Source organism: Pan paniscus, chromosome 13 (assembly GCF_029289425.2).
Source record: "Pan paniscus chromosome 13, NHGRI_mPanPan1-v2.0_pri, whole genome shotgun sequence".
Classification (NCBI taxonomy): domain Eukaryota; kingdom Metazoa; phylum Chordata; class Mammalia; order Primates; family Hominidae; genus Pan; species Pan paniscus.
The window spans coordinates 75,916,284-75,940,192 of NC_073262.2; the positions used below are offsets into that span (position 1 = coordinate 75,916,284).

At 41.0% G+C, this 23,909-nt stretch overlaps 1 protein-coding gene across 2 annotated transcripts in view; it reads left to right on the top strand.

Moving 5' to 3' along the window:
- MAP3K20 (mitogen-activated protein kinase kinase kinase 20) overlaps positions 1–23,909 on the top strand; it is a 193,358-nt gene that overhangs the window by 167,406 nt on the left and 2,043 nt on the right. For both annotated transcript variants that reach the window (XM_055108786.2, XM_034954519.3), the window contains 3 exons: positions 17,137–17,253; positions 19,484–19,558; positions 22,166–22,316. In XM_055108786.2, the coding sequence (XP_054964761.1) occupies positions 17,137–17,253; positions 19,484–19,558; positions 22,166–22,316 (343 nt within the window). The remainder of the gene's footprint in view (positions 1–17,136; positions 17,254–19,483; positions 19,559–22,165; positions 22,317–23,909) is intronic.

Here is a 23,909-nt window from a genome sequence, read left to right on the forward strand (position 1 = left end):
GGGTGTAGTGGTGTAAGCCTGTAGTCCTGGCTACTTGGAAAGGCTAAAGTGGGAAGGATCACTTGAGCTCAGGAGGTCAAGCCTGCAGTGAGCCAAAATTGTGCCACTGCACTCTAGCCTGGGCAAGAGTGAGACATCATCTCAAAAAAAAAAAAAAAAAAAAAAAAATCACATGTACCCCCAAAATATATACACCTAGTATATACCCAAAAACATTAAGTTTTTTTTTAAAGATGCCCTTTCTAGACATCTATGCAAGAATGTGTCTTGCCTGCACCACTGCAGTTATCTCTTTACCTGCTGAATGAAAATCTTTACCTCCCTTGTTTCGGCCACAGACTTTGGTTGAGTGAGAGCTGCTCTGGATCCAGGTTTCTTACATAAGAATAGTTTTCTCTCTGTGAATGGATCACTGTCTATTCATTCCTGTTGTTAGAAGGAGCTACAGAAAGGGGACAGGAAAGTAAGTTCTTCTGTCTCCAACAGTATCAGAAGCACTTCTAACCCTGAGATTCTGCAGCTGTGGCCACCCCTAAGCTCATCTGATGGTAAACAAATTGCACATTTCAATTGCCTTTTCTGGTTTTCTTGATTCCATGACATTGAATTTATGGGTTATCTTTAAGCTTTGTTATGGCTTGTAGGTGGTAAAAGAAGAGAGAAAAAATTTCCTTGGAAAAGACTTGTGAAGAGAGATCTCAACCAAGAAAAATTTTTTTTTTTTTTTTTTTTTTTTTTGAGACGGAGTTTTGCTCTTGTTGCCCAGGATGGAGTACAATGGCACGATCTCGGCTCACTGCAACCTCCGACTTCCTGGTTCAAGTGATTCTCCTGCCTCAGAAGTAACTGGGATTACAGTCGTGTGCACCACACCCAGCTAATTTTGTATTTTTAGTAGAGACAGGGTTTCTCCATGTTGGCCAGGCTGGTCTCAAACTCCCGACCTCAGGTGATCCGCCCACCTCGGCCTCCCAAAGTGCTGGGATTACAGGCGTGAGCAACTGCGCCTGGCCAAGAAAATATTTTCAATTAAAAAAGAAATAATTTATTAATATGGAAAACTGAAAAATCTATTTTTTAGTAAAAATAAGGAGCTATGGATAATATTTGAAACTGAATACAATGGTCTGTTTTTGGTAATAATGATGTAGACTTCTTGAGTCATAGATTATCTACAAGCCCTAAAGTTGCTGCAGTGCTGCAGGTTTTGATCCTCTGCTGTTCCTTGGTCACTCATCCAGAGTAATTTTTTTTTTTTTAAAGACAGAGTCTCACTCTGTTGCCCAGGCTGGAGTGCAGTCTGGTGCAATCTCGGCTCACTGCAACCTCCGCCTCCCGGGTTCAAGCAATTCTCCTGCCTCAGCCTCCTGAGTAGCTGGGATTATAGGGGCACACCACCACACCCGGCTAATTTTTGTATTTTCAGTACAGACAGGGTTTCACCATGTTGGTCAGGCTGGTCTCGAGCTCCTGACCTCGTGATCCACCCGGCTCGACCTCCCAAAGTGCTGGGATTACAGGCATGAGCCACCGCGCCCAGCCCAGAGTAATAATTTTATCTATTCATTTGGCAGGCATTTACTGAGGACCTACTTTGTGCCTGGCTCTAAGGTAGATGCTAGATTTTGATACAAAATCAAAAAGTACAATCCCAGCCTTTACAGAACCTACAGCTTATCATAAGCAATAGACAAAATCCACAAAACGCTATGGTACAGAATGATGAGTTTTTACAAAGCCATTTACGTGGTTCCACGGGAGTTCACTGGATGAGGATCTACAACAGATGGGAAAGGGGTGAGGGAGGGTCCTTGAAGTCTTCTTGGTAGAAGTGTTGCTTAAGCTCAAATGTTAAAGCCACTAAGAATGACTAGGTAAGGAGAGGACATTGAAGGCAGAAGAAACCATGTGTGCAAAAGCTCAAAAGCGTGAAGCCAGGAAAACACAGGGAGCTCTTTCTTGGAATAATTTTGAGGGGACTTCACGACTCAACTCAAGCATCCTCCCTCTAGAAAGACTTACCATGGAACAGGGGGATGCCAAAGGGAGTGCCCAGAAAGGGGGCTGGCGACCAGAAAAAGCACTGTCTTATGTGCTAAGCCAAGGAGTTTTAAGGATTTTAAGAAGAGAGCAGATAGGATCAGATTTATGTTTTTTTGTTTGTTTTTTTGAGACGGAATCTCGCTCTGTCGCCCAGGCCAGAGTGCAGTGGCGCTATCTCGGCTCACTGCAAGCTCCGCCTCCCGGGTTCACGCCATTCTCCTGCCTCAGCCTCCCGAGTAGCTGGGACTACAACTACAGCCTCCCGCCACCACGCCGGGCTAATCTTTTGTATTTTTAGTAGAGACGGGGTTTCACCGTGTTAGCCAGGATGGTCTCGATCTCCCGACCTCGTGATCCGCCCGCCTCGGCCTCCCAAAGTGCTGGGATTACAGGCGTGAGCCACTGCGCCCGGCCCAGATTTATGTTTTTAACAGATCTTTCAGAAGCACAGAGAAGGATGAATTGGAAAGGGGCCGCCAGGCTAGAGTGAGAAAGATCTGTGAGTGGGCAGTGCAGACAACCAGGTGAAAAATGTCAAAGCGCTGAGCCTGTGACAGTGCCATGGGTCCCAGGACACACTGAAACGGAATTAGATTGTGTCACTAGCTGGAGACGCAGCAAGTGGGAGGGAGGGCCCAGGAGGGTGCTGAGGTTTCTAGTGTGGGCAACTAGAGAGATGATGTTATAAAGTGGTGGATCAAAAGTGAAATATACAATGTGAATATGATGCTAAGGTGCTAAAAGTATAAAGAAGTGACTGGAATGGGTGAGGTTCACCAGGAAAAGCTTTTTTGGAACCATGAGTATTTTATTGGGGCTTGAAGAGGTTGGTGGGCAGTTGCAGAATAATTTCCTGAACATAATGCTTAAAGCTTTTGCTTAGATAATACATTTCTAAAGAGCTCAGGTATTCAATAAATGTCATCTCCTTTATCCCGTTAGCATTTGGGTGAGATGCATAACTCATAGTATCATCGTTGCTGATTCAGAAAGAGATAACAAGAGAAAGTGTATGACTTGCCTGGGATGAGGCAAGGACAGAGCTAAGACCAGAAATTACATCTTTATTATTGTCTTTGTAGTAAATATGTGCTAGATCTCACACCTGACCCACAGCATTTAAGCCATCTGTAAACCTATATAAAACAGTCCTAGAATAAATTACTGTCCTGTTCTAAATTATACCAGCTATGCCAGCCTATGTCTCAGCATTATGAAATATTTTCTGATTAATGTGCTTTGAATTGAAATTTCAGTTCCCCACACGAAAACCTTGTTGCCTTGGGCCTTAAAGATAGAACCCAAGAAAAAACCAATTAACCAAGTTCTCAGAAACCCTCTTCATGGGAAAGGTGAAGCCTTTAAGTCCACCCCCACCTCCATGACCGGAATAAGCTTTCCAAGAGAAAATTGGAGCTTTGCAAGTTCTCTCCAACCTAGGAGCATAGCAGAGGCATTTGCTGGATTTCACCTTTTCTTTTATAAGTAAAATGAAAAATGTGTTGTAATGGCAGCCATTGAGAATAAGGTATGACAGTGACTTTATCATGAAAATAGTAGCTACATTTTCCCTTTGCATTTGAGAAGGACCACCCACTAACTACCCCTTAAAATTATGTCATTTCCACAACTTGAAGCCTACTAAGAGCAAGCCAGGAAAATATTACCTTATACACAAATAGGTAAAGGAAAAACCCTGTCCACCTTTGTCCTAAGAATTCAGATTAAGTTATTTCTCTTAGCTTCATTTTACAAGCAGATGGATGATGGCACAAAGCGAGGTTGATCTGCAGAACCCTGGAAGGTGATCTGTGTTTGAGTGCCTGCCCTGCTATCATAATCAGGAGTGGCTGCAGGGCCATCTTGCCCATGCGCTTAGTCTTCACAGCCACATCCCTCCAAAGAGCCAGGACCTGACCAGGCTCCAGCCCCACTGATGCTTACAGGAATTCTCCCACAAGTGAAATGTGCTTTTTCTGAAACAACCTAGCAGGGAAAACATCATGATTAGACCAAAGGCTTCACTGGCAATTTAAATTAATAAGCGAAACAGGTTTTACCCCCATTTACTTGACCTGCTCCTAAATAGTAAAGTTAATTATTAATTTAAATGACATAGACCAGACACAGTGGCTCATGCCTGTAATCCCAGCACTTTGGGAGGCCAAGACGGGCAGATCACTTGAGGTTAGGAGTTCGAGGCCAGCCTGGCCAACATGGTGAAACCCCATCTCTACTAAAAGTATAAAAATTAGCTGGGTGTGGTGGCCTGCGCCTGTAGTCCCAGCTACTTGGGAGGCTGGGGCAGAAGAATCGCTTAAACCCAGGAGGCAAGGTTGCAGTGAGCCAGGATCGCACCACTGCACTCCAGCCTGGGCAACAGAGCAAGACTCATCTCAAATAATAATACTAATTTAGATGACATCATATGTGGAGACAACCTGGAAGTTACGACAATCAAACTGGCAGAAATTGTGTCTTTCTCTGCTTGAATGTTTCCCATGCTAGGGATAATTATTATTCCTTCGTACTTCTGGTGAGCACTTTGCAAAGGGCATATTTGTGTAATTGTTTCAACTCCACATGACAGGGAACATTATCTCTGTATCATCCTCTTCACGAGGAAACTGAGGCACAGAGGTGAAACTCCTCACCAGAGGCTCCAACCTAGTAAGGGGCAAATTCAGTCTAAGGGTCTAACTACTGTGTCACACTGCCTCATTTTGGAAGATACCATTGTCCTCCAAAATAAGGATATTGGTAATGAAAAGGCATTTGGGGGTCAGTTAATTCTACATTACCACTATTTTTGTTTTTGCAATCAAAGTGCCCTGTGTTTTACAATCTAAGGCCTTTGACTTGGCACAAAAGGAAAGCGGCTTCCAGAATCTCAGGCGACTTCATGCGCTCCCCAGGGTGGCAACCACCCCTTTTTATTAAAATATTCGGCTGCCTAGATTTTATTATTATATCTCTTATCAGCTCACCATGCAGGAATACTGATTCTCAAATTGCCAAGAGATAAACTATCAAATCACCCAGCAGTTTTCTCACCAAGATCTTTTTGAGACTTCGTGTGTCATAAAAATTCAAAAGCAGAATTAGGAAGGAACTCTTTGGGGAGTCGTCCATTCCTTACAAATGCTCAACCGTCACAGACTTTGTTCCTTGCGTCCTTATTTCCTCCTCTCCCCAATAAGGCAAAGGAAACCTGATTGAAGCTGGGTTCCCATGGGTCTAAACTGATAACCTGACATAGATAAGAGACTGAGGTTAGGGGAAAAGTAACGGAAACAGCACGCTGCCCCTCCCAACTCTCCGAACACGCCGGCTACCTATGAGTGGGTCCTTAAATAAAGACCAGGCTTCCAGACTGGAGCCACTGCTTCCCAGATGACCATCACTTCCAATTTCCTATTTCAAAGGGGCAAGAAAAGCAGGAAGAGTAAATGAGAGGAACCTTTGGAAGAGGTAGAAGCAGAATTACTGATGCCCACAAAGTGGAAGCTTATCAATAGAGGACTTTCCTGCCCAGCCAACTCCCTCTCCTGCCTTCCACCCTTGCCATTGTTAACACCTGGCCTCTTCTCCCACTCCGCAGTGGAAGAAATTCAATCAATAGTTCTGCTTTTCCAGCCATGTCATCTATAGGTTAAAAATTCGGCTTTTTACAAATGCTTCCCACTTGTATTGTGCTTTTAAGTCCTTATTACATTGCTTATAAAATGTTGCTTTTAATAAACTTAGATGAATCTCCAGGCCCTTTCTCAGAGCACTATAAATATCAAAAACTGTTAAATAGGGCTTTTTTTTTTTCCCTATTGTGCAATCTTTATAAATGGATAGATAAACATGAATAAAATAACAGGGCACAAAGAAAAGGATTTTGTAAGTATAAAGCCAACACTTTTTGGAAATTTCAGAAGAGCAGAAAGCGGCACTTTACTTTGATATATCTTGCGTTTATTAAAAATTAAGTGTAGGAAGTTTATTTCCATGATCAACTATTTTTTGAGAGAAAAACATACATGTATGCACACATGAATTTGTGTGCCTAAGTATCTAAGATGAATAAGTTCTAGAGATCTACTGTACAGCATAGTATCTACAATTAACAGCAGGTTGTTATATACTTAAAATTTGCAAATTTGATCTCATGTTAAGCATTCTTATAAAAATAATAACTAATAAATAAGAGGGCAGGAGGAAACTTTTGGAGGTGATAGATAAATGTTTATGGCATAGGTTGTGGTGATGGTCTCATAGGTGCATACGTTACCTACCTGTTCTTGAGTTCTCATGCAACAGAAATTAACATGAGGGTGAGAAAGTTTCCCAGACAAGGCTTTACTGGGGCCTGTGCTCAAGCCCAAGGGAGACAGCATGGGAGCAAGAGTTCTCTGACTGGCTCTCTGAGGGCAGGTCTTGCAGTGTTTTAAGAAGGGTGACATGAATAAGCATGAGGTAAGCAAAAGTCATTACATGTGCAGGACAGAGCACAGAGTGTGCAGGCGAAGTGAGAAATCATGTTAATACATGCATCGCATGATCAAAAAATGGCAGATAAGCTCCTGGGGCGGGGATTTTAGTAGTATAATGAGGCAAGAGGTTAGGATGGGTCATTTTCTTGGTTTTGTGTGCATGCGGGTGACAGGGTTAACTCCCTAGAGATTGACGGTGGAATGCTGCTTCTCAGTTTCGTCACACAGTTTACAAGTTCTCACGGTCAGTGAGGATGTATGGAAAAAACATACTAGTTGGGAGGGTAGGGTTGAGCCCCGTCCCTACTCTGTCTTATATATGTATCTCCAAACTCATCAGGTTATATACATTAAATAGGTAGAGCTTTTCATATATCAGTCATATCTCAATAAAGTGGTTTTTTAAAAATGAGAAAGAAACACAAGTTTTAATTGAGCAAAGAAGCAAATGCAGTTCAGAATTTTACAACTGCATAAGTCACTGCTGATTTCTAATTACAGAGTGTGGCAATGTACTTTGTCAAATGGGTTGGACAGCCACCTATAGAGCTAGAGAGCTAGAGCAGAACTAGGCGAGGTGCTCAGTGCATACCTGCTGAATGGATTGACAGTCCTGCATACACGCTAGCAGGCCAGGAAGTGTCTAACAATGGGAGAAAGCCCTGGTTTGTAGCATGTGTAGATCTCCATGGTGTGAAAAATTCCCACTATGGCCGATTTCAAGTTACCAATCTGGCATCACTGGATTTGAAGTTGGGAATGGCTGTAAGCAATCAGCTCATGAGAGCTGGCTCCAGCACACTATTGGGTCTCTCTTAGTCTTCTTAATCAAGATTACGAATTCCTTTTAAAATAGTGATGTACATGATAAAACATAGGCTCAAATAAATTACAAGCACATTATTGCTGGTTACCAACTATAATAATAAGTGTCTTTAACTCAAAGAGAGCTCCAGTCTCCTAATGAATCCATTGTCAGTTGGCTCAGGTCTCTGGATCACCATTGTCTCATTTTGTCATATTGTCTCATACTGACCATAATGCATACATCAAAAATTGGGATTCAATTTTGTAAAAAGTAAGAATATAGTTTGGAAACAGAAAAACAAAATGTAAATTTGTGACTGTCTTTAAAAAACGTGGAAACAGTCATAGTTGTGACTCCTTGATGACAGGCACAGTTGTCTATAGGAGAGAGATCTTTGCTTTTAGAAGAAAGTTTTCAAAAGCTTCTGAGGATCACTGCAAGTTCTGCAGCGAGAGACCTCAGTACTCACAGTGGCTTCTGTTTTCTAAACCAAAAATTAGGTGTTGAGAATAATCAACTATAAAAGACACAGACTATTTGAAGTAAAATTAAAAAGCACTATGTTGGAAAATCAAGGATGTAGGACAACCATATCAATCCTGGACATTAGGATTTGAATCGATAATAGCTCAACTGATAAACAATGCCTACTAACTAGCTTAGTGTTTCTTTGAAAATCATATTTCTTCGAGTCACCCCTAAAGTCATGGGGTGGGAGGAGAAGAACTTAGGAGGTAGAACAGCTGTTTTTATATTTTGAGGATCCTGGATAAAACTTTATTTGCAGTAGATTTCCCAGTATTTAAAAATGTTAAAGCAGTGCTTAGGCAAGCGAGATCAACTTCTATATTTGTTAAGAAACCCACTCTGACATAGAATAGATTCTTAATTATTCAGAAATCAATAGCAAGACTTACTATTATTTTTTTCCATCATGAAGACCTAGTACTTTCCAATTTCAAATACAGTTAAGGGGGAAAATGCCCTTTCCAAACATGTCAACATCTGAACCATTTTAGACAGTCAAGTGTGTAATGCATCATATGAAAGTATGTCTCACTTGATTTGTTTCACTTTATTTTAACATCATCCTTAAAGCCCCTTTTTCATACATAACTCAAATAACAACCCCCCAAAAGGCAATATAACAACCTTATCTCCACCGGTGTCTACTTGGCACCAATCTGCCCTGACCTTAGACACAAGCCATTGTTAAGGGTATAACGCATTTACATATTTTGCAATAAAACATCAGTTATTTGCATTACTGTGTCAAGTTTTATTTGATTCTTTCACCTAAAAATGACTCATTTTCCTTTCTTGTATTTTAAAAACCAACTACTCTAAGCTTGTTTGAGAATAATCAAAAATTGCCCATTTAGCTAGAAGTCATTTTCTTTTCAAAAGGCAAATGTTATTTAATCTTTCAGCTGTTCATTGTGCCATCATAAATACTTTCTTTTCAGCACAGTTGTGGGGACTGAAATGAGCCCACTAATTGCCTCCCATTTCGACTGACATGTGGTGGTTTAGTGGAAAGAGAACACAGCAGGGAGAAGGAAATAGGAGGCTGAGAAAATGAGAGCTAATTATTTTCACTGCCTCATGTCAGGCTCTGTGTCAGCCTTGTTTTTACAAACTGGAAGGTTTAGCACTAAATAAAACAAACTGGCGTCATGTTTTTATATACTGGCAGTGTCATGGAAGCAGCTGCACATCTCAAAGACAATATAATGCCTGCGTTCGCATGGACACCATCTGACAGACACTGTGAGCCACGGCTAATGAGGATATCACAGTGGTGCCAAGTGAAAGGTGCTGAATTATGTATGATTCTTCATCAGTACAGCAATAGTCCTGTACATCATTATGAGACATTGTTTTGCTGAAGAGATTAAAACATTCTTAGTTCCAGACCCTGCAACCTATACACGCTGAAAGAGGTTATTAATGGAATTTTTAGGGAGAGTTTCTTGTGGATTTCTTTTTGGTTAAAAAAAACAAATCTCATGGGACAAAGCCATGGTGGGTCATGACACTGTATAGATAAAGAAGAGAAGCAAATTAACCATACTTGTATTATCTTTTTTTAAAGGCAGCATAATAAAATATAGTGTAGCAGGGTTATACTTAATGATAAATAACCCAGGTGCTATCACGGGATGTTCCACTCTCCTGCCTTTAAAACTGCAGGTTTCAGCAGCTGAGCTAGATAATAGCAACGCATATAAAGGAGCCTTCAGAGGCCTAAATTGTCAACATCTTACTACTTTTAATACCAGCATGAACAAAATTTTTATCGTATTCTTATTTCATCTTGCATTACTTCATAGATGCCACAACAGTCAGTTGTGACTCTTGTGGCTCTTCCAGTCTTCCCTTGAATCTTAAAAAGTTTATTCTGACCTCTGTATTTTATATTTTAAATTGCTTCCTCAAGACAGGCCTTTTTTGCTGAAACCCTGAGCATTCTTGGTTGATTTTACTTTTTCTCCATTCATGGTTTTGGGGGCTGGTGGTGGATTTTGAAAATTAACCTCTCAGCTTAGATTTGGCATGCGTGGACTTGAATTCCTATCCTACAAAGCCAAATGACCTGGCTACAAATCTCCCCATTTTCTGAGCCTCAGTCTCCTCATCTGTAAAATGGGGGCAGTGCTCTCTATAACAGGGTAAGGCTGCGAGGATTAATTAACATAGATAAATCTCAAAAACAACATACAAGTACCTGCTGTAAAATTCTAATTTTGTGATATTCCAGAACAGTCAAATTTAATCTATGGTGATAGAAGCTGGAACAGTGTCCTGGTTACGCAGGCAGCTTGTTTGGGAATAGGCACGAGGGAAGGTTCTGGGGTACCGTAAATACCTTGCTTATTCTGGTGGTTACACAGATATATACTATTGTCAAAATGTACTGAACTGTACAATTAAAAATCTGTGCATTTTATTATATGCAAATTATACCTCAATAAGAAAATACACTTAAAATTGTTTAAATGTCTGTAACATCAGGTAAAGGTGATCTATAAAAGCCTGAAAGGCTAATTTTGGGAGTCTGTTTCTTTCTGAAATATCCTGAATGATCTTGGTCTTGATTGTTTAATGGTTTTATCTATAATGTTGATACATGCAATTAAATTTTGATAGGGAAAAATAGAGAGAGAGAGAGATTGAGATTATTGTCTGCGAATTGCCCAGAACTTTAAACTCTAGTTTTTTGTGCTACCTTTTAATCTCTTTTCCTATTTGGAAAATTTACCTCTGTCTTATTTCTTTTTATTCCCTCACCTCTTCCCCCATTTTCTTCATTCCCTTTTTTCTTCCTTGGGGGAGATCACTTGTCTGTGATGTTTGGCATCACTTGTACTAGCTTGGAACTCTAAAAAAATTTAAACAGCTTGCAGAGAGTGTAATAGTGATTTCTCACAAAGAGATACTTAATTTAGCATCAACTGAGTGTTGTTTAGGATTTTATCTTCACAGTGTAAGAGTTTCTGTTTTAGTTGACCAGTAGTCTTAATTCAGAAAAGTTTTTCACTTGGTGATCCTGAAGCAGTTCAGATAGAATGCTTTCTCATCCTCCATTAGCCACACACGTGCTCCTAAAATTACCCAGGTATTTCAGCAGATAAACATGCATATTCTGGGCACCCACCAGAATTGTTGTATTTTTCATTCATGTCAAACACACACATTCCCCTCGCCCCAACAAAATTCCATTTGTTTCCTGTAGATTTGCATTGAGAGGCAGATTTTCTAGCTAGTGGAAAGTTCCGGGTAACTACTTTTTGCTACTCGAAATCCTAGCAAAAGCACTTCCCAGTGCCCACCTCCGCTCCTGGGCTAGTTCCCTTTTCCTGCTGAAGAGTAATTAGCACTCCCTGCAAATGCCCGTCAAGCACTTGTGCCCCACCACTTGCTACCTGTGTGACCTCAGTCAAATTACCTCATCTCTCTGTGCTTTGGTTTCCTCATCCAAGATAATGCTCTCTGGCTGTCAATCATACACAATACCTCCAGACATCTGGTGCTGCTTCTTAGTAGTGCTGAATCAGGATATGTGGAAGCAGGGAAGGTCAGAATTGGTGTTATATGATCCATCTATGTAAGAAGATACGAATTTATTCCTTCTTTGATTCATTTCATGAAACTGGCCATTGTTATGTTGCTGCTTGGCTGCATCTTCTCTTTTTCATCTCTGATCACTCCCTGGTACCCAAATGATTCACAGCCCCCTGCACGCCCAGACTCCTGCCCAAGTGAGACGCGCTGACCCAGCCTGCCCACTCCAGCAGGGTCCCTCTTCTAGCCCACTCTTTACACCTTCCTGCCCATCAAAGCTACCTTGTTCTCGGTCCCATTCCCTTTTATGGCTGCTAGATGACAAACCAGCTAATTGGAGCTGTGTTGGTGACCATATTGGTAATAATGATAATTATTCCTTTTTGAGCTCCTAATTCGGTTCTGGCACAATGCTGGGAACTGCATTTACATTATCTTAATCTTCACATGACACAACAATCCACTTCTGAGTAAAGAATGCTGAGGTTCAGAAAGGTTACATAAGTTGGCTATGGTTGGGAGGAAAAGGGACAAAACTGGAATTCAGGCCCAGGTAATCAAACTTTAAACTTGTGATCTTGCCCCACCTTGCCCCACAATGTCCCACTAGTAATGACTTAATGTACAGTTTTTTTCCATACTGTTTCCATTTTAATAGGAATCATCAACACCTTAATAAGAGGAGTGAATAACAGGAGCATTTCAGACTACCAGGGTGAGATGGTTTTGAAAAAGGAGTACTTTGCAGTTCCCATAGGACCTCAGAATAGAGAGATGTTTGCTTTTGAGTTGTTCACAGACATTCAAAGTGACCCTTGAATATTTCTAATTCAAAAGTCAGTGCCCACATTTCTATCACTCACCTCAAGCCAAAATCAGTAGTTTACCTGGGCCAGGTGCAGTTGCTCATGCCTATAATCCCAGCAATTTGTGAGGCTGAGGCAGGAGGACCACTTGAGCCCAGGAGTTCCAGACCAGCCTGGACAACATAGTGAGACTTCATCTCTACAAAGAATAAAGGCAAAATTAGCCGGGCATGGTGACACACGCCTGTGGTCCCAGCTACCTGGGAGGCTGATGTGGGAAGATCGCTTGAGCCCTGGAAATCGATGCTGCAGTGAGCTGAGATTGCACCACTGCCCTCCAGCCTGGGTGACAGAGTAAGAACCTGTGTCAGAAAAAAAAAAAAAAAAAAAAATCTTACCCTGGTCAAAGTGAATGGTTTTAAAATCAGAGTCCACTAGGCCGGGCAAAGTGGCTCACGCCTGTAATCCCAGCACTTTGGGAGGCCGAGGCAGGCAGATCATGAGGTTAGGAGATCGAGACCATCCTGGCTAACATGGTGAAACCCCGTCTCTCCTAAAAATACAAAAAAAAAAACCACAAAAAATTAGCTGGGCGTGGTGGTGGGCGCCTGTAGTCCCAGCTACTCTGAATCTGAAGGCTGAGGCAGGAGAATGGTGTGAACCCAGGGGGTGGAGCTTGCAGTGAGCCAAGATTGTGCCACTGCACTCCAGCCTGGGCAACAGAGTGAGACACCGTCTCAAAAAAAAAAAAAAAAAATCAGAGTCCACTGTGCCCATTACCTGGTCCCTGCCACAGCCAAGGTACTGAAAAGGTTGCAGATATGTAAGTAAAATCCTATATTAGGCTCATAAACTTGTGGAATTGTTATTTTTAGTGATGTTATTGATGACTTAATTCATTTTATTTGTAATGATAGCCTTTTCAGGGGTTGATCAGTTAAGTACTCGTTACATGGCATCTCAATGTCTGCAGTGTGTCCAGTCCAATTCAATAACCATTTGAATCCCAGAGTTGTGGACAATCCTCACTGACAATTTATGACTCACAAGATGGCAAAAACATTAAGGATACCTTAGGCTAATTTGAAACTGAGCAGAATATAAGGAATTCCATTACTTTATTTGTGGATTACTTTTGTTAACTAGGCAACGATGACATCATAGATGCCCTGAAGATACCTGGAGTTAGGTCAGGCCATTGTCAGATTAACTTAATGATTTACATGGGCACTGCATGTTGCAGCATATTCTCTTTCTCTCTTACCCAGCTTTGTAACAAGCAGAACCTACTTTTTAGTGAAATGAATGATGCCCTCCTTGTCTTATGACTTCCTTGATTATAGTTTTATTCCTTCTGTAGCTACCTTCTTTTATGGTTCAGGTAAAAGCCTTTCTTTAGTAGAAGGGAAAAAGAGAATTTAAAAATAAAAGGTCTCTAACCCTATTATTTGTATCAGTGTTTCTCCAAAAGTTGGACTTTGGGGAGCAGGGAAGCAGTTGCTGCAGGGAGGATGATGGCCACTAGCTTTCTTGGTTGTATCAACGAAATCTCTGGTCCTTCTTCCACCTGCCTGTTGTCCATGGCTGGACCCATTTATGGAGCTCAACAAAACCATCCAGCAGGTTCACCTGCCACCTCTCCCGCTTGTCTGTCCCCATTAGTATCTCCTCCAGCTTTGGAGTCACGCAGCCTTGTGCTGATGTCAACCACGTATTGGTCATGAAACCCTAGGAAAGTTCTTTAATCTTTCTGAGCCTCATTTTTCTCATTCGTCTAAAGGGAAAATAGTCCTGACTTTCAGGGTTCTGATGGATATCCAATAAAACAGCATGGTGTAAGTGCCCAGCAACATGCCTAGAGCATAGTAAGCACTCCACAAATTTGAGTTCTCCTCCTGTCAGCCGCTTCTTCACACAGAGCCGTTCTGACAGTGTGCAGAGGAGGGTCTGATTTCTAGCTTGAAGTCATGGGAGAGCTCCCTGGTTAGGAGATGAGAGTGAAGCAGGGGAAGTTCAGGCGTTTTCATACAGTTCAAGGTCTTTTGACTGTGCTTTTGACTAACTTAATTCCCAAACTTGACGGGCAAAAGAAACTGAACTAAGTAAACTCATCTCTTCTAAGGCTTTTTATCCCAGCTGCTGCCTTGAGGAGGTTCTTGCTATTTCAGAGAAGAGCAATCATGACACCAAACAGTCATTATCCTGCCCACTTACCTCAGGACCCACGTTGCCTGGGTAGCAGTGGCTCCAAAACAAAGAAATACTGAGAGATTTGTCAATTCGGAGAAACTAATTTGACTTATGTTAGCCAAGAACCAGGTTTTCATTTTATTGAATAGACCTTTTCCTTCACTAATTGGCTTTCCATCTTGTGAATGTGGCTGGCCAAAGAGGGTCAGACATGGGCCCTGCTTGGTTTGCGATTCATCTAGAGGCTTTCCTAAAACATCAGGCACCTCCAGCTTCCTGTTGAAGCCAACAGGCTTTCAACAGCCTCTTTGTGGATGCCTTTCCATATGAATTATGTCTGAGCTTGCTCTAGGAAACATTCCAGGTCCACTCTTATTTATGAGGGCATTTTCAGCATGTGAGGTGCTTGGTACATTAGCCTTAATCCTCAGGATTCTTCATGCTTCAAAAAACACACAGCCAGGAGCAGTGGCTCATGCCTCTATCCCAGCTACTTGGGAGGCTGAGGTGGGAGGACTGCTTGAGGCCAAGCGTTCAAGACCATCTTGGGCAACATAGCGAGACACTATCTCTAAAAAAGAAATTTAAAAAATAGATAGATAGATAGACAGACAGATAGAGAGAATGTGCATTTATGGTCCAGGGGTCAAATTTGGTACAAAGACATGAATTTATTTTCCTTGTTTATCCCCAAACGTTATTATTATTAAATTATTTATACAGCAAAGTTGAAAGAATTTTACAGTGAACCCTCCTAGCCCCCATTCAACCATTAACATTTTACTATACTTGGCTTATCCATCTACCCCTCCCTCTAGCCATCCATCAATCTTTATTTTTTGATACATTTCAAATTAATTTGCAGACATCAGTATACTTCCTCCTAAATATTTCAGTGTGCTAGAATAAGAAATGCAGTTCAGGTGCAGTGGCTTACACCTGTAATCCCAGCACTTTGGGAGGCTGAAGTGGGAGGATCACTTGAGCCCAGGAATTTGAGACCAGCTTGAGCAACAACACAGTGAAACCCTAGCTCTACAAAAAATTAAAAATAAGAAAATATTAGCTGAGCATGATGGCACGTGCTTGTGGTCCCAGCTACTTAGGAGACTGAGGTGGGAGAATCGCTTGAGCTTGGGAGGTCAAGACTGCAGTGAGCAGACATCATGCTACCATACTCCAGCCTGGGTGACAGAGCAAGACCCTGTCTCAAAAAAATTGTTTTAGTAATCACTATAAAATTAATTAAAAAGAGAAATACACAGATTTAAAATATATATTCACTAAGTTTTGACCAATGCATGTACCTATGTAACCCAAACCTCTATCAATAGAGCACTGCTACCCCCAGAAAGTTTCCTCATACCCCTTGTAAGTCCCCATCTGTTGAAGCAAGCACCCTTCTGAATTTTTCTACCATTAATTAGTTTTGTCTGTTCTAGAATATCACATAAATGGAATCATTAGGTTGTTCTTTTTTTCTGTGTGGTTCTTTCACTCACTATAATGTTTTTGAGATTTATCCAAATTGTTGCATGCATCAATAATGTCTTCCTTTGTATTGCTAAGTAGTATTCCATTCTTTGCATATATCACAGTTTATCCATTCTCATTTTGATGGACACTTGGCTTGTTTCAAGTTTCCCAGTCAACATGATAAAGCTGCTAAGAACATATCTAGACAAGTCTTTTTTCTTTTCTCTTGGGTAAATACCTAGGAGTAGAATTTCTGGGTCATAGAATAGGCATATATTTGGTTTTATAATAAATTACCAAAATTTTTCTGAAGCAATTGTACCATTTACATTCCCACCAACAATGTATTAATATTAATATGAGAGTTCCAGTAACTCTAAATCTTAGCCAACATTTGATGTTATCAGTCTTAGCCATTCTGATGGGTGTATAGTGGTACCTCATTGTGGATTTAATTTGCATTTTCCTGGTAACGAATGATGTAAAGCACTTTTTCATTATATGGTGATTTTATTAAAAATTTAATTAACATACTATCGTTTAAAAATCTAGAGTTTTACATAAGGATCCTAATTCTCAGCTGTTCATGAAATATTAAAGGACCTAGCAAAACTGGGCTCATATTTCCACATGGGAACAATCAACAGAAGCCACGAAGTAGCTGTGCCTTTAGGGGAACTGTTCTTTGGTTTCCCAGAGTCCCTCACCCACCCCATAACTCCCTAGTTGTCCATTATCATATATCATCACATTTGCACTGTTGTTTTCTTTCGTATTAAGAGGAAAGTGAGAGTTTCTTGAACCCACATCATTATCAATCTAGGAAAATTAAAGGTGGATCAAGAGGGCCTTATGTTTCAAGAAAGGTAGAAAACCCACATTTCTTTGTGGCAATGAGAAAATGTTCCTACAATGTTTAATATGTAAATTAAATGGGTCTATTTTAAAAGGTTGCCACTTAAAGCTTTATAAGGAAACTGCCTGGCTTTACTCCTTTTTATTATCTGCCTAGTCCCTTCGGGATTTTGAGTTTCTAACTCCTATAATAGAACACTTAACACTGATACATTATGTCTCAAGGCTGCACTAACTGGGGCTTATTTAGATATACATAGGAATCTAATTTCATGTCCTTTTATTGAAAAAGGAAAAAAAAAGCCACTCCAATAATACTTCATTTAGAATATTTTGCATGTTAGGAAATATTGAGACTAAAAAAAAAATTGTTTCACTTTCTCAAATTCTGTAATTTTGTTTTTAATTCCAGGATTGTAAGTGGAAAATGTATATGGAGATGGATGGGGATGAAATTGCAATAACCTACATAAAAGATGTGACATTCAACACTAACCTACCTGATGCGGAGATTTTAAAGATGACAAAGGTAGGGTTCTATTTACGGCTTAAAAGCTCTTTTGAATTCACAGATATCAAACAAAGACATTAAAATACCCCAGCAGTGTGCTTTTGTGCTTGTCCATGCTCACATCAGCTCAGCCTCGAGCTGGCTGTTGAAAGGCACATTTTATTTAGCAGACTGAGATCATAATAGGTGTTTGTTAAAATTCTACTTATGCTGTGTGAACTAAAAAGCACTGCAAAAAGGTATCGTTTAATTTTTTTAATTTTTTTTGTCTATTATTTCTTTATGCTTACTCTGCCATTTATTAAAGGAAGGAAAATGTGAACGATGAAAATATTTACTTCAAATTTTGAGTATTTAAACTTTGGAAAACTTTTCACAGAGAATGACTTTCTTGGTTGAGGTCAATTTCCTGAAGGACTGAGATGAGGTTAATTATGAGGCACACAGTGAAGTCTTAATGGCTTCCTTAAGTTCACACCTATGAATTCCTGGAGTGGCCAGAGAACATGTTACTACTCCAGGGTCAATGGTGGAAGCATGCTGATGAAAACAAGAAAGACTTGCGGAAATGCTTAGCTTGCTCCTCAAAATGGAAAAAAATTCAATTCTGTCCCAGTCATACTGGAACAATACATATGAGACTTCAATTGTAGAAGGTCAACAACTTCAGGTAAATAACCATGAAGTCAACAGGACAGTCACCATAACCTCACATAATCCATTAACTGTAATACACTATTCACCAGGTCTTTGGTTTCAGTGAAGAAAGTGGGGCTTGTAGCAAAGGACCCAGATACAAACACAAATAGGGAACTAAAATGGTTCTTCAAAGACCTGCATTAGAGTGCACATCAGAGTGCTAAACCACCAAGTCCTTTTAATTTGCAAGTGGACATCCAGCAGATTGATTTGATATTCATTATTGGATTCCACTGTGCATCCAGGAGTTATTTCCATGGCATTATTTATCTGTAAGGGTTGTCACTTGGTTTTACCTTTTTATTTTGTCAGGACACAGTATGTTGTCTTGAAGACTGGAAAGATATTTTCTTTCTTCCCCACCCATGCCACGGAGTTGTAAAACTGAATATAAGTGTTTCTGCTATCATGCCATACATACAAAATCACACAGCAACATTAGCAGGCTTATAGGAAAACTAGAACTGGGACAGACCAATCAAAAGTTATAGAATTTTTAAACATCAACCGAAACAATAACAATCCTAATTTAAAACCAACAAACGACAGCAACAACAAAAAACTAGCCCAGGCTGGGTGCAGTGGCTCACACCTGTAATCCCTGCCCTTTGGGAGGCTGAGGTGAGCAGATCACTTGAGGCCAGGAGTTGGAGACCAGCCTAGACAACATGGTGAAACCCCATCTCTACGAAAAATACAAAAAAATGAGCCAGGTATGGTGGCGTGCTCCTGTAATCCCAGCTACTTGAGAGGCTCAGCCTTGAGAATCACTTGAACCCAGGAGGAAGAGGTTGCAGTGAGCCAAGATCGCACCACTGCACTCCAGCCTGGGCGACAGAGTGAGACTCAGTCTCAAAGAAAACCTAGCCCAGCTAAATCTCTATCACATTTTCTTTGAACCCAGCTCACAGCCAGTCATTCCTTTGCAGCCTTAAACCTGAAGTGAAAGGGGGATGGCAGGAGAGTACAGCTTATTTCTGAGGCTGTTTTTATCATAATTAAAATAGGATCAAAGCTACAGGCTTCCTCACTAATCCTTTGTTTTAATATAGTGGGAAAACATAACCATGGTTTCTTCATGTGTATGTGCAGCTTTGCTGGATAGTGTGATGTCATGGAAAGCAGAGCGATTGTTGAAGCCACTAAACCAGCCACGGCTTTACTCAAGGAAAGCACTTCTGGGTCTTCTCATATTGCTATGGATTTCTCTTAATTGTTGGAAAGTTTTCCAACTGATGCTTCAAACTTTAGCAAGAATTAATACCCTAATGATAGGATTGAGTGATAGCAAATGTTATATCGGAAAAGAAGATTGTGGGAGGCCATGACTAGCTGTTTACAAATATACGAAAGGATGTCTTATGAAAAGCAAAACTTCAAACATTAGCATGTTGTGAGTGATCACATGAGAACCAACAAGGCTTTCGTGATAATCTGATATTATGCTCCTATTTGCTAATTGTGTATGGCACAACCGGCCTCAAAGAAACATACTATAGTAGAGCAGACTGTGTTATGGTACTACACCATCCTAACTTTTGTTTTTCAGCCACCATTTGTAATGGAGAAGTGGATTGTAGGAATAGCAAAAAATCAGACTGTGGAGTGCACTGTCACATATGAGGTAAGCTCTGGGGGCAAGAGGCTGGTGGCCTCACCATCAGTTAATGAATATAAATTTATCTGTTATCTCAGAGCATATAATTTATTGGGAGATATACCCAGAGCATATAATTTATTGGGAGTAAACCAACCAACATGAACATAGGAAGATCAATATAATTTCTCTCACAACGTGTTGGGAAGAAAAGAGAACAGGATAAACTTACCCAGATAGAGACTGAGGTAGTACTTCAGTCATTCATTAGTTATGGATTGAACACCTTCTGTATACCATGTAAGATGTTTGGTATTGGGGATACTAATAGTTAATACTAATTTTTTTTAAATCAACAAGATCTTCGTGGCTGGTAGGACATACACCTTACAAGGTACGTAGACCCGGTGGGAGTGGGTGGAAGGCAACAGTTATAGTACAATCTTGGCACACCTGGAAATATTAGTGTGCACCCACCACCAAAGGAACATGCATTTCATTCATTCATCAATTCATTCATTCAAGAAACATTTATTAAGGATCTACCATGAACCAGGCACTATTAGAGGTGCTTACACCAGTTTGATCACACTAACTTCATGTAAATCAATACTGAAAAATATCGTCCAGACGCAGTGGCTCACACCTGTAATCTCAGTACTTTGGGAGGCTGAGGTGGGCAGATCACTTGAGCCCAAGAGTTTGAGACCAGCCTGGGCAGCATTATGAAACCCTATCTCTACAAAAAATACAAAAAGTAGCCAGGTGTGGTGGCACATGACTATGGTCCCAGCTACTCGGGAGGTTGAGGTCGGGGGATTGCTTGAGCCCAGGAGGTTGAGGCTGCAGTGAGCCGAGATCACACCACTGCACTCCAGCCTGGGTGAGACAGTGAGACCCCTGTCTCCAGAAAAAAAAAAAAAAAAATACTGAAAGATATTATTATCCTCATTTTGCAGATAGGAAAAATAGGCTGAGAGAGATGAAAGGAAGTCTTGAGGTGTGAGGTCCTCACTGACAGAATTGTTGAAGTCAATTCCATGTTTTCTGACTATAAAAAACACTTTCTGCGCTTCCCTGGCTACCCTGTTAGCTCCCAGTGGCTGCAGTAAGATGAAGTCCACCTCAAAGAGGACTCTGTGAGTGTGGCATTTTGATGGTTTCCTGGGCTGCCAGGATTTGGCTTTTCAATATTAGAAATACAAACCCTGGGCCAGGCACGGTGGCTCAAGCCTGTAATCCCAGCACTTTGGGAGGCCAAGGCGGGTGGATCACCTGAGGTCAGGAGTTCGAGACTAGCCTGGCCAACATGGTAAAACGTCATCTCTACTAATAATACAAAAATTAGCTGGGCATGGTGGTGCATGCCTGTAATCCCAGCTACTCAGGAGGCTGAGGCAGGAGAATCGCTTGAACCCTGGATGCAGAAGTTGTGGTGAGCTGAGATTGCGCCATTGCACTCCAGCCCAGGAGACAAGAGCAAAACTGTCTCAAAAAAGAAAAAAAAAAGAAAAGAAAAGCAATACGAACTCTGGCCAGTCCACTTATCCAGGCTGGAAGCCAAAAAGTTTTACAGCAGTTATTTATCCTCACCTGCTGGGGTGCACAGGTTGTCAGGGATGAGGCATCTGAGAAGTTATATTACTTGTCAAAGCATTGCTTGCAAGGTGCAAAACCCAAACAAAAGAGGCTGGTTGGTCTTGAGGAACTTGGAAACTAGACTACTCTACAGCCTGTTAACTGGTCCTCACTACCCAGGAAAAGCCCTCTTGTTAGTAATCGGACAATTAGAACAACCAGATTCTACCTCTGCCTGCCTTAGACAGTTTTGGAGACAGCACACCCAGTTCTCTTTTTCTTCTTCTCTCTCCCTCCTCCTCCTTTTTCAGACCCCATGATGATATGCCACTTTTGTCTGGGTTTTTCACTTCAGAGTTTTTTAAAACAGATTTCCCTAACCATATTGAATCCTGGAGACTCTTTAATTGACACTGATTGGTGACAGCTAGTGAGGAGGGAGATTTCAGAACAAGAAAGTAATGTGTCTTGACCTAGTGTCCTCTCCTTTTCCTGGTCCCCATTTCTTACTTCTTGATCCTGTCTCACTTTTGCATCTGAGACCCTTTCCCCTCCATGCAGGTAATTCACCCCACCACCTTCACTCAGTTTCCTTGATGATCCAAATTCAGTCTTAGGCAAACATGGTGGTCAGATTTTCATTTATTCAACAAAATAGCTGTCATCAAGTACTATAAATACAAGATGTAATTTTTTATTTCTTATTAAACAAAGAGGTAAGTTGAGATTTGTCAAATATAATAAATTCTGGGAAAAGACAACCATATTTTTTAGCTACTATAGTTTACTAAGAAATTTATGTTATAATCCATTAAGGAATAAGTGCTATAACCCACTAAGAAATAAAGTGGTTAAAATTTTTCTTTTCATTGAATTAGCATATTTGGGCCAACTGTTCAGAATATTTTCCTAGTGCATTATGATAGTGTTCTAAGAGGTGAAACTGAAGTGATATAATAACCTGGATGACTTTCTTTCCCATTTTATGTATGTGTGTCTATTTGGTCATATGTTTCTATTTGTCTTTTTTTTTGTCTTTTTTGTTTGTTTTACCAGAGTGATGTTAGAACTCCAAAAAGCACTAAACATGTCCATTCGATTCAGTGGAGTAGAACAAAACCTCAGGATGAAGTGAAAGCAGTCCAACTTGCCATTCAGACATTATTCACCAATTCAGACGGCAACCCTGGAAGCAGGTCCGACTCAAGTAAGTTAGTGTTCCCGTATTAGATGTGTGCTAGATTCCAGAAACTTAATTATGACATTTCCAGATGATCTAAAGACTCAGAGGATACCACCTCAATCAGTTAAGATCTATCTTTGAGCTTCGAGTAGCAGAAAACCCAGTTGCAACTGGCTTACCCCAATAATTCCCCAAGTGTGGCCCCAGGACCAGGAGCATCGGGATCACCTGTGAACTTGCTAGAAATCCAGATGCTCAGGCCCAAACCCAGACTTACTGAATCAGAACTCTGGGGATAGGAGCTGCAGTCTGCATTTTAAGGAGCCTTCCCAGTGATTAAGAACAACTCTAAAGTCCTTAAGCCACTGATTTAAACTGTAATAAAATGTATTATCTTCCATAACAAGAAGCCCAGAGGTAGGGCAGGCTCCAGGTGCAGTAAGACAAGCTGGCTCAACCATATTCAGAGAGTGGAATGAACCTTCCCTTCTTTCTGCACTGCCATGCTCAATAGGCTGCCTTTGCCCTCGGCTCCTCTCCTGTTTACAGTCATCACACAAAGATATCACAATGCCCAGAGGAAATAACGGGTTAGGTCCCTACCTGTTCTTATATATAGGAGTAAGGAAAACTTTTCTAGAAACCCCCAACAGACTACCCGTCAGCAATTCTGCTTTGGCCAGAATGGAGCAACCTGTCCGTTCCTAAACGTAGCATGAGCACATCTGACTTAAACTAATTAAAGTCGATCCCTGGAGCCAGAATGCAGTCAACTCTCCCGATCACGTGGCTACATGGAGGGGGATGGAGACGGAGCAAAATCAGGGTTCTATTGGAAGCCAAAATTCCAGACAAGTCAAGGCGAGGAAAGAAGGCATTGTGATTCTGTATGCTACTGCTCATGTGAAGTATCTGAAGTAGTCAAAGTCACAGAAACAGGAAGTAGAAGACAGTTAACAAGTGGCGGTCAGGGGGCAGGGGAGAAGGGAGGGGAAATGGAGAAAGAGGAAGGTAGAGATTAGTGGGTATAGAGTTTCAGTGTTGCAAGATGAAACAATTACAGAGATCTGCGCAACAATGTGACTATACTAACACTACTGAACTAGAGGCTTAAAAATGGCTAAGATGGAAAATGTGGTTTTTACCACAATAAAATACACACATACACACAATAACAACAACAAAAGAAGGCATTGTGATGGACTGAAGCCTGGGAGGAGTCTCTGGAATTGTCTGGACAAGTCACTCACTTCAGAGCTCGGGGGTCACCTGTGCCCAGGCAGTGAGGAGACAGAGACATGTGCATGCTCTGATACTCTCCACGCGCGCTATCTGCGTGAGCAGGGGGTGGAGTAGCTGAGGAAGCTGAGGCTGGGAGGACCACCCAGGAACTCTAGAACATGGGTAACGTTGTTCAGGCTCGGGGGAAAACAGAAAAGATCTCAGGTGTGAGGAACTTGCTTATTCACTGAAATATAGCTTACTAAATGGTTCTTGTTAATTCACCATTTTCTTTTACCTTAACTTCTTCCTATTTGCCAATGCAGCTTCATTTTTTTATGCTGAAAATACTTCTTGTTCCTGAGCCTCAGGATCTCTCCTGCGGACACACGAACG